Below are 15,522 nucleotides of genomic sequence, written 5' to 3'. Positions count from 1 at the left end.
TTCTCAGAAGTAGAGGTGTGCTGTAAGCTACTTACAGGTGGAGACAGAAGTCTCTATGTACTTTTCAAACAGTTCAGTGTAATTGAAATAATCATTGCCTTGTCAGTTTAAGTGATCAATTTGGGGATTCTGCCTCTTAAGAAATCTAGCCCTGAGGTTTCATGGTCTTTTAAATAACTCCTTCAAAAAGACAGGTAACTTTTATTCACTAAATGATTCTTTATTCTTGTTTTCAAGAAAGCCAAAATAAAGAGAATGTACTCTTCCCAGAATTAACTGCCTATGAATAATAGTTTTCATTGTTGAGGATTTTGCAGTTTGTAGAATTTTTTTTTTTTTTTTACTTACCCTATTCCTTCCACAAATATATATTGAGTACCTTTTATATCCCTGTTTATAGATGAGGGAGCCAAGAAGCACATTAAGTAAATGCCTAAAAATCACAAGCAAATTTAAAATCAGGCTCCCAGACTGCTAGTCCCATCCAATATGTTAATGTGACCTGAAGTCAACTTTGTATAAAGTATTTCTTAGAAGCTGTACCTACCCTCCTCTAAGTTTATTTAACTTTACAATATTGCTCAATTTTGTTACCTGTAATAAGTTCTTATTAAGGACCTTCTCAGTGACCAGGGAGATTTATACATGCTCTGAGACGCAGCCGTGTGTGTATACGTGCAAGTGTCCAGGTAACAGATACCCTCGACCCAGTCCTAGTAGAAGGAACTGTAATTTGATGCCTGTGCCCAGAGCATGATTGCACACATTTTCTAACTGGTGCAGCTGCCTGATTTTAAAAATGATATTCATACCCGGACAGGTGACATAAAAAGTGTGCTGCCTCCATTTCACTGAACGTCATCGCTGTGGAGTCCAAAATAACTCTTGGCACTGAAGTGAAAAAAGGGGTCACTTTGCTCAGATAGTCTTCGCTCGCGTGTAGGGGTGGTTTATATTCACTTGCTGGCTCTATGTCTATTCAGGAGACACTCGCATGGAGACACTCGCAGCCCCCTCGTTTATGGGCATTCCGGCTCCACTGCTGTGCACCGGAGGCTGGGAAGCTGCAGCTGTCAGGATCCTAATCCCTCCTGCGAGGACCGGCTGCCAGCGTGTACAGTAGTAAACTGCAGGCATGCTTCGGGCTGACCTTTCCAGCACCCTCTGAGGTCTCTCCAGCAAAACAAAAGTTGTGAATGACACTTTTTAAGCTTCTAGAAACTCAGCTAACCCATTTAGGTATGTCTGGACTTAACCTTTAAAGAATGTTGACCTTAAGGTAGACAGGTGTAATGAAGACTGCTTTTTTTTTTCTTTTTTTTCTTTGTTCCTTTCTGTCTGTCTGTCTTTTTTTTCTTTTTTCTTTTCTTTTTTTTTTTTTTACCAATGGAAGAGGAGCTAAATTGGGAACAAAAGGCGCGTGACCACGTTTGCTGTTGTTTAGCCAGTGACCTCAGGGACCGGGTGTTACTGAACTTCACGCTTTCCTCACTCGTAAGCTGCAGGGGAAAATGATTTGTCTTCTGACCTACTGAGACATACTGCAAAGAACAATGCGGTGGCTGTGAAAAGTGTTCTGGGATCCTTGGAAGAAAGGAGTGCTATATAAATTCACGGTAGTACTGTGATTATTTATAATATGAACCAAAACTGAGGTGTAAATTATCAAATCGTTTTTGCCCAATGTTGGAATAACTGCTCATTTAAACTTACTTGCATGATATGCTTTATTTGAGAGGGACAAAATAATTTCTTCAGTTTTAAATGTATTTGCTGAGATGATATGGGTTCTTTAAAGGGAAAGCTCCTCAAAAGGCCATTTGGTGGTGGGGCTGTTAGACATTGGGTACTTACTAATGATGTGCTGATAGAAACCAGTGAACTTTGCGTGTATTTTAGTTTAATCCTATGGTTTTTTCACTACACTGAACGAAATTCATTTTCTCCCAATGTTTTAACACCTCTTAAATGTGAAGATGAAGATTGCTATCTGACCAGTCATTATAAAGATGGTGTCTTTCTTGGTGATAGCTGAGGTAGTCTAGAGTGAAATAATGTCTTTGCTTCTTCCAGTAGCTTTTAAAACCTCTGACTCTGAAGCCTTTGTCTGAATTTTGGTTTGTATTGGATAGCTTGTGTGTTTGGGGGGTCTATCTTAAATCATGATTTATTAATATACAAAATTTTGATAGAATTTTCTATGCTATGTTTGATGTTACTTAAGCTTTATTAGGTAAATGTAAAAGCACTTAAAACGTGCTTTTGAATTGATTATTACCATTTGACATCTTAATATGTTATTCGCTTAGTTTTCAAGAAATGATCAAGAAAACATCAATATATAGCCATCGATTAGTTCACTGCTTAATGGATCCAGGAGCTGAAAAAGGTAAATTATTTTATGTTTCTTTACATTATTTGACAAATTCTAAGAAGACAGACAACTAATAGAATATAAGTGCTTACCTTCTCAGTGTTTCCTAATGTCTTAAACAGAGCTAGGACTTATCAGTTGCATATTGTATCTTGGCTTGTGTTTCCTAACCTGAAAATATCTATAATGTGAAATGTCTACTGCTATACCTATGGTCCTGATGGTATGTTAGAGATTATTTTGGCCAACAAATTAAATATATAGACTTGCTAGCTAAGTGTGTAGAGTTTTTTTTTTTTTTTAATATGAAAAAGAATAGATTTTTTCCCCCAAGTGCTATACACTACATACATGACTGTGATTTCTAAAATATTCCTTTTAAGATAGGAAGGGAGATAAAAATAGTTTTGTGTACAGCTACAAGTTTTTATGAATGCCTGCATTTAAGATGTTTTTAAACTATAAAAATGTTTTTAGCCTGTGTTTACGGTTCCTCTGAGGTATTAATAGAGACAAATATATAATGTGACTTGACCTTTCAGTATGAGGAGAATTTAAGTTTGAATTCTGCTCTAATTGTAGTTATTTGAAACTGACCTCCCATTTTTACATCATTTTTAATATCAAGAGTGACTTTGCATGGATTATGTAACTAGCCCCATTGTCTTGAGATAAAAAGTGCAGACAAACACTGCCTGAAGAGCTGGTACTACGTTTTTGTAGAACATTTGTTGTACAAATTTAATTATCTTGGCTTCTTTCTTCTCCTTTTTCCTTTATCCACACATGGACATTTTCTAAGAAATGTAGTCCTGGCTTTTTTCCCCCCGCTTCCTTCTTTAGGCATACCAGGTGGCCTCTACCTAGGTAAGCATATCTTTAGGCCAAGAGAGCTGGGAGTATGCCCAGTGTTGGCAGCCTACATGTCTTCGACACAATGGTTTTACTGTAGTGATTTTTGCAAACCTAAACATTTAAAGTCGTAATCACTTAGAGAATCCAGCCATTTAGATGTTTTGAATGAAGATTCAGTTTCTGTGCAGTTTATGAATAAAATTTCACCATTATCATTATCATTAGTAACAATGCTTGATTTCAACTGTGCATACAATAATTTGGCAGATTACAAAGGAAATGGAAGAAGTTCAAGGTACGGTTGAAACAGAACTAGTATTAAAATATTTTATAACACAAGAAAGCACACCCCATAATCATCTAGATAGCCAATTAAAGCTTTAAAAATATGTTCGCAGGCAGATTAAGTGTGTGCTGTTGGGGCAGGATCAGATGGCTTTTTGTTGGAAAGACTTCCACTAACCAGAGGAACACTCAGTTCTTCAGTGCTGAAGGCTATTGACCTTACCTCTCCTAACTCTTATACTTAGTATGTTGCGCTTGAAAAAGATGCGACAAGCCTTATAGTCCAGTTCTTCTATTTCCACCTTGGCCTGAAGGTCCAAGAATTATACGACATCACTAAGTTACACACAGATTAATGTTAGGACTATGATACATACCAAATAGTCCTCTGTGTATAGTTTCTAATCCTGCATTAAGAATCTAAGCTTCTAAAACCTTATCCACATTAACTATTATGAGTATCTTGTGTAGCCGACCTCCTGGTGACAGTTACTCTCTAGCCATTGGCCCATGTTATAAAATAGCTCCACAGGGTCTGGGGCCCTGGAGCAGGTTCCTCCGAGCCCCGGGCTCAGTGATTTCTGTGCATGACTCCCAGATCTTCCCCTGCTTACTTAATATCCTCTGTACTACCTTGCGTCTGTCCAGAGTCCTCTAGAAGCAGATGTTCAAGTGGGATTATATGTGCAGGAGATTTATGGGGGGAAATGCTTGTGGACGATAAAGAAAGAAGGGACAGAAATGGGCGGGGAGAGCCATCAGATCACGGTGCAGGTCTGACACGGGAGAGAGGAGAGGGGGCGAGTCACCTGCTAGCTGCGTGTCATCTGTGAAATGGGAGGGAAGTGACATTAGCGGGCAGCCCCCGGGGAGGGAGGGCCTCTGAGGAGCCGAAGGGACAGAGCTGGAGACGTGGCATAGCTGTGCTTCCAGTGGTACCCTCCCTTAATCCGAACGGCACACCTCTGTGGCCAGCACGTCATACCACAGAGTAACACACGTTAAAAAAATAATTTCCCTTTGCAGTTGTACACCTCTGCACAACCTATATTTTCTGTCTCAGTTTATGGCAACTACATGTCGCCGGCTGCCCAGAAGTCTAGAATCATCCTAGTCCCTCTTCCTCATGCCATTCATTGTTCCATCCCGCGTGTTTTTACCAACTCGTGTTTCTGACCCTCCTTCCCTCTGACAGCACGATTGCCTTCCTTCAGATCTTCATCGTCTCTTCTAGTGCCTGTTGTAAGTACCTCCTACCTCCCTGGCTGCCCCCGCTCGGGGTCAGCACTCTTTGTTTATCCTCTCTTTGTCGGACTCTGTATCTGCATGATCTTTCCGAAAATTCAAATCCGGTCACATTCGCCTTCTGCCTAAAATTCTTCTGTGCCTCATTATCTCTAATAAGACAAACTCAAGACTTTTTAGCATGACATAAGTATTTTACCTCATGCTGCAACCCCCACTTATCCTACATTTTAGTTCTCAGAATTTCCCAAACTGGAAAACTGGTCAAGAGTCTTGTTGCCAATGGGCTTCTGCTCGTGCTGTTTTCTCTGCACGAAGTGTCCTGTCCTCTCATTTGACTTGCAGACTCATCATCGTCAGGGCTTCTGTGATTCTTTCCTGAGCTCTCTCTTTCTACTTTTGAGTCTATCTCGTTGCTATCTATCTATGTTGCTCTATCTTTATATTCATAGTGCCCAGATACTGAATAAAATGAGTGAATAAATGAATTAGCTGTAACTGAGGCCTGTTGGCTAGTCTTGCAATTTGTTCATTGATAATGATCTCACGTTTCTTGTCCCCAGTCCGTTGGCTCTTCTCAGCATCTAGTATAATGTATTATTTAGGGATATCAGATGAAAATCTTTCTCAAGCATCTTTATATATCTTTACAGAGTTGGGTTATGAAGAAGAAAGTTTATTTGAGTAGTTCTGTTGCTGTTTAAGGGACATATCAAACTATAGTCTGAGGCAGTAATTTTAATGTGATAGTTGATGGACTACAGGATGTCTAATTACCAATGTGAGACTCACTCATCAACACATGGTATGTGTTTAAAAAGTAACCTGAACAACTACCTACAAAGACTAATACATTTTCCACATATTGAATAAATTGACTCTTAAATATATCAGTCTGCCTTAAAGGTCTTCAGAACACAAGTTTGAGTGTCAAGTTTGCATGTTGCACTATTTCACACGCTCAGAAATTCATACTTGGCTTCTAGACCCAGTGCTGCTGCCTTAGTTCAGCTCTGGCATCTTTTGCCTGGAATATTGCAATAGTCTTCCAAGAGCTTCTAACGTAGCCTTTAGCTGCTGCCCAGAGGTGAGCGCCTCAATGACAAACTTGCTCATGCCAATTCCTGCCCCAACTCCTCACCTTGGAGGACAAGGGTCAACATTTGCTCTGTTTGTTCCCACAAGTGCAATCCCAACCTGCTTCCTTGGGCTTATTTTCTACAACACCCCAACAGGTACCTTGTACACCAGCTCCGTGGGCTTTTGACCACTCCCCTGGCCCGTCTCCCCATGGTGGCAGGCAGTTCATCTCCCTTCTCTGCCTGGCAACCTCCCTCTACCTTCCACATACTCAAATATCTCCTCCTTAAGAACGCTTCTCCTGATTCACCAACGAGTGGTGCTTCCCAAAGCACTTTAGAAATACTTCTCTGACGATGTTTATCATGCTTCTTTCACAATTGTTTAGGTGTCTGTCCCCACAACAATCCCAGCAGCAGACTCTGAGTACAACTCATTTTTTTTTTTTTTTTCCTATTTGGATGCTGAGTAGTCCAATAAAAGATGATTTGTCTTTCTTCTGTAAATGTAACATTGTCTGACTCACTTGGTCAAAGAGACAGCCTCTGTATATTCTTGAAACTAAGCAGACCTCCAGACAAAAAGTATTTGTGAACTCTTTTTAGGAATTAGTTTTAACATCAGGCCCAAGGCCTTGACATTGCTGAGGCATTCAGAATTCTATCTTTCAGGTTAGCCTGTGACCACTTACTAATCAGAAAATACCTTTAACATCTTTTTTTTTTTTTTTTTTTTAATCTCTAGCTATTTCTAAGAAGCATATGACATTCATTGTTGAATAGAAGATTCAGTTGAATGACAAGTCTCTTTCATTTAGTAGAGGGGATTTTACTTTAGATTTTGCTGACAGGTTTTCCATGACAGCCCTCAAATGGAAGCTTAAATTCACCTGTCATAGCTATTAAAGACATTTTTTTTTTCAGTGTATTTCTGTGATCTGACCCTTTCATTTATTATTGTTGTTATTGACCTTAAAAGTATAGAAGAGAGGAATCTAGAGAGTGCTTCTGTTTTTGAAGTCTTGTGGCAATCTAGCCTCTGAAGTGAATTCACTGTTAGATTTTCATCCTAAGAAAAGCATCATCATAACATACCAGAATCCTGCTAATTTTCCCTTCATGCTTGAAATTGTTAATTCTCGGGAGAACAAGAACACCTGGTAGATTTTATTCACTATCAGCAAAGATTAGTTGAAGGAAAATGGTGTTAAATCTTTCTTGTATCAAAGAACATTAAAATAAGATGAGCCCAAAACAGCAATGTAATTGTAATATTGTCTTGATTATGCCTTATTTACAGTTTGTTTTGAAATTTATGTTTTAATATCAAACTTATTAATAAAATAATTCTCTAAGATTATAGTAGATGGCTTTTATCTAAAGATACAGATATCAGCTTTCTGCTTTTCATATGAGAAAGTCAAGATTCAATGTTTTGTGTGAAATTACTCAGTTTTAGTTACTTGTCTCAGGGCCTAAGTGTTAGGTAACAAGGACAGAATATGTGTGTGGCAAAAATATTCTTTAGAAATGCAAATTAGAATTCCATTGTATGATAATGCTATTAATTTTTGCAGGAAATTGTTCTTCAAATCTTAATGAAAGGTCAAAGAATATCTACTCATTCATTAATCTTCTCAAGATTCAATCCCATATTCATTAAATAATTAAGCATGTATTTTAAGAAACATATTCTTTGAATAGTATTTGGGGACTAGATTTCTCCTTTTTATTACGAGGCTCACATAAGGCTCTATGGTGCATCTTACAGATTCGTTTCAGAGGTGCTTGTCGAATATTGCTAAAACTTAATATTAAACATGTCTTTTGACATAAATAAATGAGTACTGTTAAAATTGTTAAATAACTAACAATGTAAATAACTAACTACTGTTAAAACTGTTACCTCAAAATCTTAAAATTAAAGTTAATGGTGAAAAAGCAGCAAAGCTTTAAGATAGAAATAACTGCACTTGTGTATTTGCTTTTAAAATCCTACATGTTATATCTAGACAGATTATTTTAAGCCGCCAAGTTTGGTACATTTTGGTTTCCTGTTATAAATGATGTTATCTTTTTATCAGACTGACTTCTTCAGGAATGCCTGTAGTGTTTATATAGTATTTAAATGCAAAAGAAAATATTAATATGAAACATTATCAATTAAATTTTATTCAACCTGATCATATTTTCTGTATAATACATAGTCATCTTAGGTGTATAATTAATTTTAAATGACCACATATGGATGGATAAAGTTTGCTCTTTTAAGTGTATCTGCAGTTAATAGTGGCTATTGTTGTTTCTTTAAATCTCTTCAAAGATCCTTTATTGGGAGGATAGTATAAGTAATTTTTGAATATAATAATATATTCACTCATATGTTTTTAAATCTTACTTCCTTATAAAGGTAAAGATGTGGCCATCCTAAAAAATATGGCTGGTTTTGTTTCTTTAGAGTAAAAAAACCCCAGGAATCGTCTGTTATTATACTGTTGTTAGGACCATAGCACTAATCTGGTCCACTAACCTTTAGAGGAAACTGCAAAGTCAGAGGCGTCAGACTGTAGCCGTAAATATTCACTGGCAAAGTTTTCATATCAAAGATTGGAACTTTAGGAGATGCTCCTGGGATTTAGTGTACTCTAACATCTATTAATCCCTGATACCTTGGGTGGCTTGTCAAAAAGTGCTCCACTTACCAAGAGTATGCAAGGAGGCCCAAGAGGGCACATTCAGCGAAAGGTCAAGGAAGCAATTACTGTTTCCTGCTTTTCCCTTAAGAACTTCCACAGCAAATGCTTCCCCCTTCCCCCACCTCATCTTAGCAAGGCCTGTGAATGGAATGAAATGAAAGTTCACTTTCCAGTAAGACACATTACCAATATTATTTGGTTCTTAGAGCTCTTCTTGCATGTGAACAGATGCCATAGTTGAAGAAGTACAGTGACATAGATTTGAAGAGGTGGCTCTTGCTGAAGATGATCAGTTTTTCATCTCTTTGTTTTCCTGTATCTCTGCCCGGTGTCAGTGTTTGTGCTGGTGGTGGGGCGGGTGTACACTGGTCCCTTCCTATGGCATGAAGTCAAGTTAGAGTTTTTTTGAGGAGTACCTGGTTCTGTGTGGATCCTTAGAAGGATGCTATAGAAGGATCGCAGAATTTAGGACAGGAAATCTTTTTTTTTTTTTTTTTTTAAAGATTATTTATTTATTTATTTGACAGAGAGAGAGAGAGAGAGAGAGAGGGGGCAGAAGCAGGCTTCCCACTGAGCAAGGAGCCCGATGTGGGCCTCGATCTCAGGACCCTGGGATCATGACCTGATCCAAAGGCAGACGCTTAACAACTGAGCCACCCAGGCACCCAGGACAGGAAATCTTGTTGACAGGAAGTGCCCCCCTGGGACTGGGGCCTCTGAGTGTCAAACTTGATCTACCGCCATCTAGCCATTTTGCTCCCTGAATACTGGGGAATGATATTATCGGAGCTCCTAGGACAGAGTTGAAAATAACATCTCTTAGGACTTAAGGACTTAAGATGTCACTTCCACTAATTCTTACCTCAATGCTGTGGAAAAGTTTGAAAGTCTCTTGAGGCTTTCACATGCTCTTGAGTCCAGAATTTTTAAGACTGGAACTGGAGGGGCTCCTGGGTGGCTCAATGGGTTAAGTCTCTGCCTTTGGCTCAGGTCATGATCTCAGAGTCCTGGGATCGAGCCCCACATCGGGCTCTCTGCTCTGCAGGGAGTCTGCTTCCCCTCTTTCTCTGCCTGCCTCTCTGCCTACTTGTGATCTCTCTCTCTGTCAAATAAATAAATAAAATCTTAAAAAAAAAAAAAAAGACTGGCACTGGAGAAATATACATATATTTATATATAAATATAAATATATATATATTATATATATATATATATATATTCCCCCCCCCCCCTACATTTTCCTCTATCCTAAAATTTTGGAACATGTTTTAAAAATGAAAGTTTGGTCACCTTGGAGCTTACTTTTTTTAGGAGTGATAGACCAAAAAACCAGTGGTGTCAGATTTTGGCTTAGTATTGAGAAGAATTTTCAATAATCATTTTCTGAATGTACCTTGTGAAATAACATATTTATCCTCATTGGAAATATCCAAAGAGGCTGACGAAGCTGGACGTGTAGTTTACACCCAGCATGAACGTGAAGGGCAAGGGTAGACTAGAAGGTACCTGAAGGGTTTTCCACCTTGACATTCTAGGATTCGCTGACATTTTAGTTTTGAGTGGTGCATCTGTTTTAAAGCTTTGATGATTGCAACGTTGGAAACCGAAAGTTTTTGATTTTTGAGATTTGGGAAATAAGTTTTCTAGGAGGGACTTTTCTCCCATGAAGACCAGAATGAGAAATTTTTGTATTGCTCCCAAATTTCTTGGAAATACTTGTATTTGTTATTTGTTTATTTACTTGCTTATTTTTGGATCTCAGGACTGAGGTGTGAGTTAACCATCCCCGTCAGGTCATGATGCACTCCCATCAGGCAAGACCCCACTGTTGTATGTCTGTCTGTCTGCATGCTCCTTCCTTCCTCCCTCTTCTCCCGTTCCTCCCTCCTTCCCCTCCCCTCCCCTGCGCTTCCCTACAGCCTCTTTTAGGTATTGAGAACCATGCTGAAGAGAACTGGGCCTGGATTCAGTGCCGGGGTCGGGGAAGTGGCCGGCAGGACTCTAGCCAGACTCAGAGAACAGAAGCAAGACTTGAAGTCAGTGGGCTTTAAGGACTGGTATAGGAAGTACATAACTTCTCTATTAATGCAAATCATCGATCAAAGCTTAAACTTAAGACACAATTCCTTCTTGAAGCCTTTCCTTATTGACCTCCACACCGTGCATTCCCCCTTCTTTATTTAGCTCTAAAATTTTCTTGTATTCTAGAGGCATAATCGACTAGTAAGAATTATTTATATTTAAGATGCATGAATTATGTTCTGATATATATAGACAGATGTATAGATACATAGAAATGAACACGGCAATCAAGTTAATTGACATTATCCATCACTTCACAGAGTTACTGTTTTCTTGTTTTTGGGATGAGAACAGTTAAGATTTTTTCTCTTAGCAAATTTCAAGTATACATTATCATTAACTATAATCAGCATGCTATGGATTGGATGTCCAGAACTTATTAATCTCATGTAAATGAAACCTTGCCCCCTTTGATCAACATTTCTCCATTTCCTCCACCCTGGCCCCTGGCAACCACCATTCTACTCTCTGCCTCTATGAATAAGTATAGAATTTTCAATCTGGGACCTCACAATTCAGTATTTTTGTTTGTATGGTGATCTTGTTATATTACTTAGTTTCATGACCAAGATATAATGAATTATAATAACGATAATGATTTACTGAGCTCCATGTAATAGCCAAGGTGTGAAGCACTTTACATACAGCATCTTGTTTAAATCTTCCAGCACTATTTGGTGGAGTTTCTTCTATCTTCCACATTTTACAAAGGAGCTAACAGAGACTTAGAGAAAGATGTGTATCTTGCTCCATAACAAGTTTGTAATTCTTAGAGACAACTAGTTTTTAAAAATTACATTCTAGCTTTTTAGGAGTAGAGAAGAGGTTTTGGAACAATCAAAAAAGAACTCACATTTTGGCTCCTTCATTTATAAGTTGCATGAGCTTGGTCAAATTAATAAGGCTCACTGAATCTTAGTTTTTGTTACCTATAAAAGTGCAAATAATAATGCCTACCTCCAAAAACTGTTAAAAAATTACATGAAATAAAATGAAATACATATTGAAATAAATATGTAATAATGAAATATCATATACAATATATTTAACATGGTCTAGTGTGTTAACTATATACTCAGTAATTGGTAATTTTGCTTATGAACATGACTTGATGTCACAGGTGTTAAGATGCCATGAGTTGCCCCAAAGTAATAGTATAAAAATAAGTAATAATAAAATAATACAAAGATATCATGTTAGATGGTATTAAATATCTTTAGCCCGAGTAAAGGTGGATCATAAAGGGTTTACTACAATACATTATTGACGTAGCGGCTTAGTTTGTAGTCAGTTTGAACAGTCAAGATAATATGTTCCATCATCAATCTTCCTCTTGTTCTAGATGAAGAGATTGGTAGCCCTTGAAATATGTTGCTTTTTAAAAAGTTATACCAGTTATAATTTGTTTCACGTGGCTTTGCAGAAATGGAAATCACTTTGGTAAAAATCAGAAAGCTGTGGGTTTTAGCTTGGAAGAAATGGATGCTTATAGTATGAGTAATTTTAAAATAGTTTACCTTACTCTTACGCTGCACCTAAAGTCAATGAATAGAAGTAACTTAGAATGAGTAGAAATGCTACCTTTCCATCAGGCTCTTTTTTCCGATTCTTACCAACACAACCACAACCATTGACCTTTTCTTTTCCTTTCAGTGAAGAGAGATGATGACAAGAAGGTGGTTGCAGAGATCATGGCAAGATGTTTTGTCCCAAGCCTAATAACAATCACCCCCTGGGAGGAATTTCATTTTGTCGGTCATGAGATTCGGATTACTGAAGCCATGGATTGTTACGGTGCTGTTGTTTGGCCATCGGTATAATTTCACACAAAATTTTCTATATTTCAATGGTTTTCCAGTCAGTTTTGTTCCTTGTTGTGTACCATGTAGAAGGAAGAAATAGGTCCCATGGTTCTATTTTGTGAATTCAAATAATGCTAAAACTTGTAAGTCACAAAATTGGGAAAATGCTTCCACCAATGAATCCCATTTTTGACTTGTAGGGTTAATAGAGATTGCTGTTTAAACCTCCAGTGTTTTGTGATGATGGTAGTTTAGAATAGCAAACGTTTTTACTTCCCGTTCAGCTGGTTCCATTTGAATTAAATAATCGTAATGAAATCTATCACTCAACATGCAAAATGTTCTACAAGGCCACCAATCCTTTACCAGTTGTCCCAAAGGGTGCAGAACCCCCCTTCCCTCCACTGTCTGCCCCAATCCCACACAATTCTTTTAAATGATTATTTTTAGAAGTTGCTTTCTTTAAAGACAATCAAACTTAAGCAACTGAGTTCCATAGTTTCTGTTTTCTCATCTCACAATCCCCAAGGACTTTTTCTAGTCTAAATGTTGATCCTGTTGGAGGATGTGCATCTGTTGATAATTTTCTGTAGTGGTGTGTACATATTCATGCATATATTCACACGTGTATACGTCATAACATTAGTGTATATGATTTATCTAATAGACTTTAATTTTAGTTTCTGATATTACTTGCAAAGCACTACTCTTTTCTTTTTTAAAACTTTCATAGGCCCTTGTTCTATGCTATTTTCTGGAAACAAATGCAAAGCACTATAATATGGTTGACAAAAATGTGATTGAAATCGGAGCTGGAACAGGGCTAGTCTCCATCGTGGCGAGTTTACTTGGTAAGTATTTTTGATTCAATAGGGTCAGAGAATTCAACGAACAGATGTTATTAGCTGCTTTTACTTTCCAGTTTACTCTGACCCTAGGCCTATTTTTAACTCCTTAATTGTTTGAATGGGCTTCATCAGAAACACTACCAGTTTTGGTTTTTTTAATTTAAGATTATTTATTTGACAGAGAGAGAGAGAGAGAGAGAGATAAAGAGATCACAAGTAGGCAGAAAAGGAGGCAGAGAGAGAGAGAGGGGGAAGCAGGCTCCCCGCTGAGCAGAGAGCCCCTTAGTTCTCTCCCAGGGACCTGGGATCTCCCCGGGATTTCTCTTTCAGGACCCTGAGATCATAACCTGAGCTGAAGGCAGAGGCTTAACCCACTGAGCCACCCAGGCGCCCCTACTGCAGTCTATTCTTGCCTGATGACATGGAATTGGCCAATCCTAGATTTATTTACACAGTATTTTCAGGCTTTGCCACAGTTCATAGTTTACTTTAAGGGCCAAATTTTATTGATTATTGGTTTCTACAACTTTGCCTCTTCTAATTTCTTCCTTCTATTATTCACTTTTAATTCAGAGATGGTTCATATCTTCTCCATCCAAGTAGTCTTTCCTGCATCTGTGGTCTTTGGCTATAGGAACACTACACTCACATGGTGGCTAGGTTTTAAACATTTTTTTTGGTGGGAATATTCATACTTGTAAGGGGGTCAAGCTGAAAACTTGGACATAAATATGGATGTCGTGACACTTTCAATGTGATTCTGCTGAAAAGCCCTCTTTCCACGCCATGCACCTCCTGTTCAACAACAGGTTGCCCGGCGTAGTCTACACTCACTTGGCCTCGTGTGACTTGGGCTCAGAATTCTTTTAGTGAAGAACAGGTGCGTCTTTCAACAGTGACTTCTGATTGCTCCACAGAAGGTTCCAAAATTTTCTCTTTCTCTAACGTATTTTTCTGTTAGCAGGTACTAGATAAATAGCAAATAGCCACAGCAACAGTAATCAAACAAACAGAAAACCCAGGAGAACAGAAAAATGCAAGGGAGTTAAGAAGTGCTATGGGAATCTAAAATTTTTTTAAGGGGAGGCATAAAGCTGCTTTAGCATCTGTTTTGAAGGGATTTCCCTCCTGTGTGTACTGACCAGTCTTTCCTTGGGGTTAGCCATTGTGCAGAATTGCAGATGCATGCTGGCTTGAAACCTGATTGCTTTACCTTATCCCTCAAGGGTTACTTTTCCTACTGTTCTTGGTTTCATAGGTGCACACGTGACCGCCACAGATTTACCTGAATTACTTGGAAACCTGCAATATAATATTTCCCGAAACACCAAAATGAAATGTAAGCATTTGCCTCAGGTTAAAGAACTCTCCTGGGGTGTAGCTTTAGATGAGAACTTCCCCAGGTCTTCCAACAATTTTGACTATATCCTGGCAGCTGACGTGGTCTACGCCCACCCTTTCCTGGAAGAACTCCTCATTACCTTTGACCATCTGTGCAAAGAATCTACCATCATCCTCTGGGTCATGAAGTTCAGGCTGGAGAAAGAAAATAAATTTGTAGATAGATTTAAGGAGTTGTTTGACCTGGAGGAGATTTCCAGTTTCCCTAGCCTGAATATTACATTGTTTAAAGCTATGAAGAAAAGTCGGAGGAGTGCATGATACCCTCAAAGGAGGGCTTCGAAAGCAAAGGGGATTTCTAGTAGAGTGTTCCTTTAAAGAAGATCCTGGATGATCTGACATAGCACTGCCTTTCTCAAGTACCCCCTCCCGCCCCCAAACTTGCCTCACCCCAGACAGGGAGTTTCCTAGATACAGCACCTGGTTCTGGAGGGTGGTCCAGTCATAGCGTGTAGTGATTGATTAGGACAAGGCCTGCTTTCCTTATCCTTCTATAGCACCGTTTATTATTATTGTTATCATTCTAATAAATGATACTGTTATTTTTAATGTATAACTATAGGATAATTTTTAATATCTCTAAAATGAACATTCTTATTGTTTTTAATGTAAGCTTCTCTGGTTCTCTCTTTAGGAATAAAGAAAGAGCTTATAATGGGATCTGCAAGTAAATCTGAAAAGGCAGATGCATAATGTGATGGCAAACGTGAGATTACATTTTGTGGTTTTCATCAGTGCCAGTTTTTAGGTGGTGTGTTGTCTCTGCTTGGTGGGGCGGGCCTTGAGCGCAACCTCCGAAATCAATCACGCTTGTGGATTTGAGGTTATGGGCAAGGACATTTCACTCTAGTACAT

At 38.4% G+C, this 15,522-nt stretch overlaps 1 protein-coding gene across 1 annotated transcript; it reads left to right on the top strand.

Annotated features, from left to right (window-relative positions):
* Nucleotides 1–920: 920 nt before the first annotated feature.
* On the top strand, nucleotides 921–15,276 carry LOC131813972 (putative methyltransferase-like protein 21E). The gene is made up of 6 exons (XM_059144548.1): nucleotides 921–1,239; nucleotides 1,394–1,616; nucleotides 2,310–2,389; nucleotides 12,270–12,430; nucleotides 13,152–13,269; nucleotides 14,525–15,276. Exons 3-6 carry the CDS (start codon nucleotides 2,320–2,322, stop codon nucleotides 14,926–14,928), a joined length of 753 nt encoding a protein of 250 aa, XP_059000531.1. The 5' UTR covers nucleotides 921–1,239; nucleotides 1,394–1,616; nucleotides 2,310–2,319; the 3' UTR covers nucleotides 14,929–15,276.
* Nucleotides 15,277–15,522: the final 246 nt, after the last annotated feature.

The sequence above is a fragment of the Mustela lutreola genome, chromosome 13 (genome assembly GCF_030435805.1).
Source record: "Mustela lutreola isolate mMusLut2 chromosome 13, mMusLut2.pri, whole genome shotgun sequence".
Classification (NCBI taxonomy): Eukaryota; Metazoa; Chordata; class Mammalia; order Carnivora; family Mustelidae; genus Mustela; species Mustela lutreola.
Note: the sequence above shows the minus strand (reverse complement) of the source record. Positions and strands in the feature narration are given on the sequence as shown.

Coding starts and splice junctions, on each gene's coding strand:
- LOC131813972 (XM_059144548.1), top strand. CDS start 2,320: ATGATCAAGAAAACATCAATATATAGCCATCGATTAGTTCACTGCTTA. Junction 2,390..12,269: donor GGATCCAGGAGCTGAAAAAG/GTAAATTATTTT, acceptor TTTTCCTTTCAG/TGAAGAGAGATGATGACAAG. Junction 13,270..14,524: donor CATCGTGGCGAGTTTACTTG/GTAAGTATTTTT, acceptor TTGGTTTCATAG/GTGCACACGTGACCGCCACA.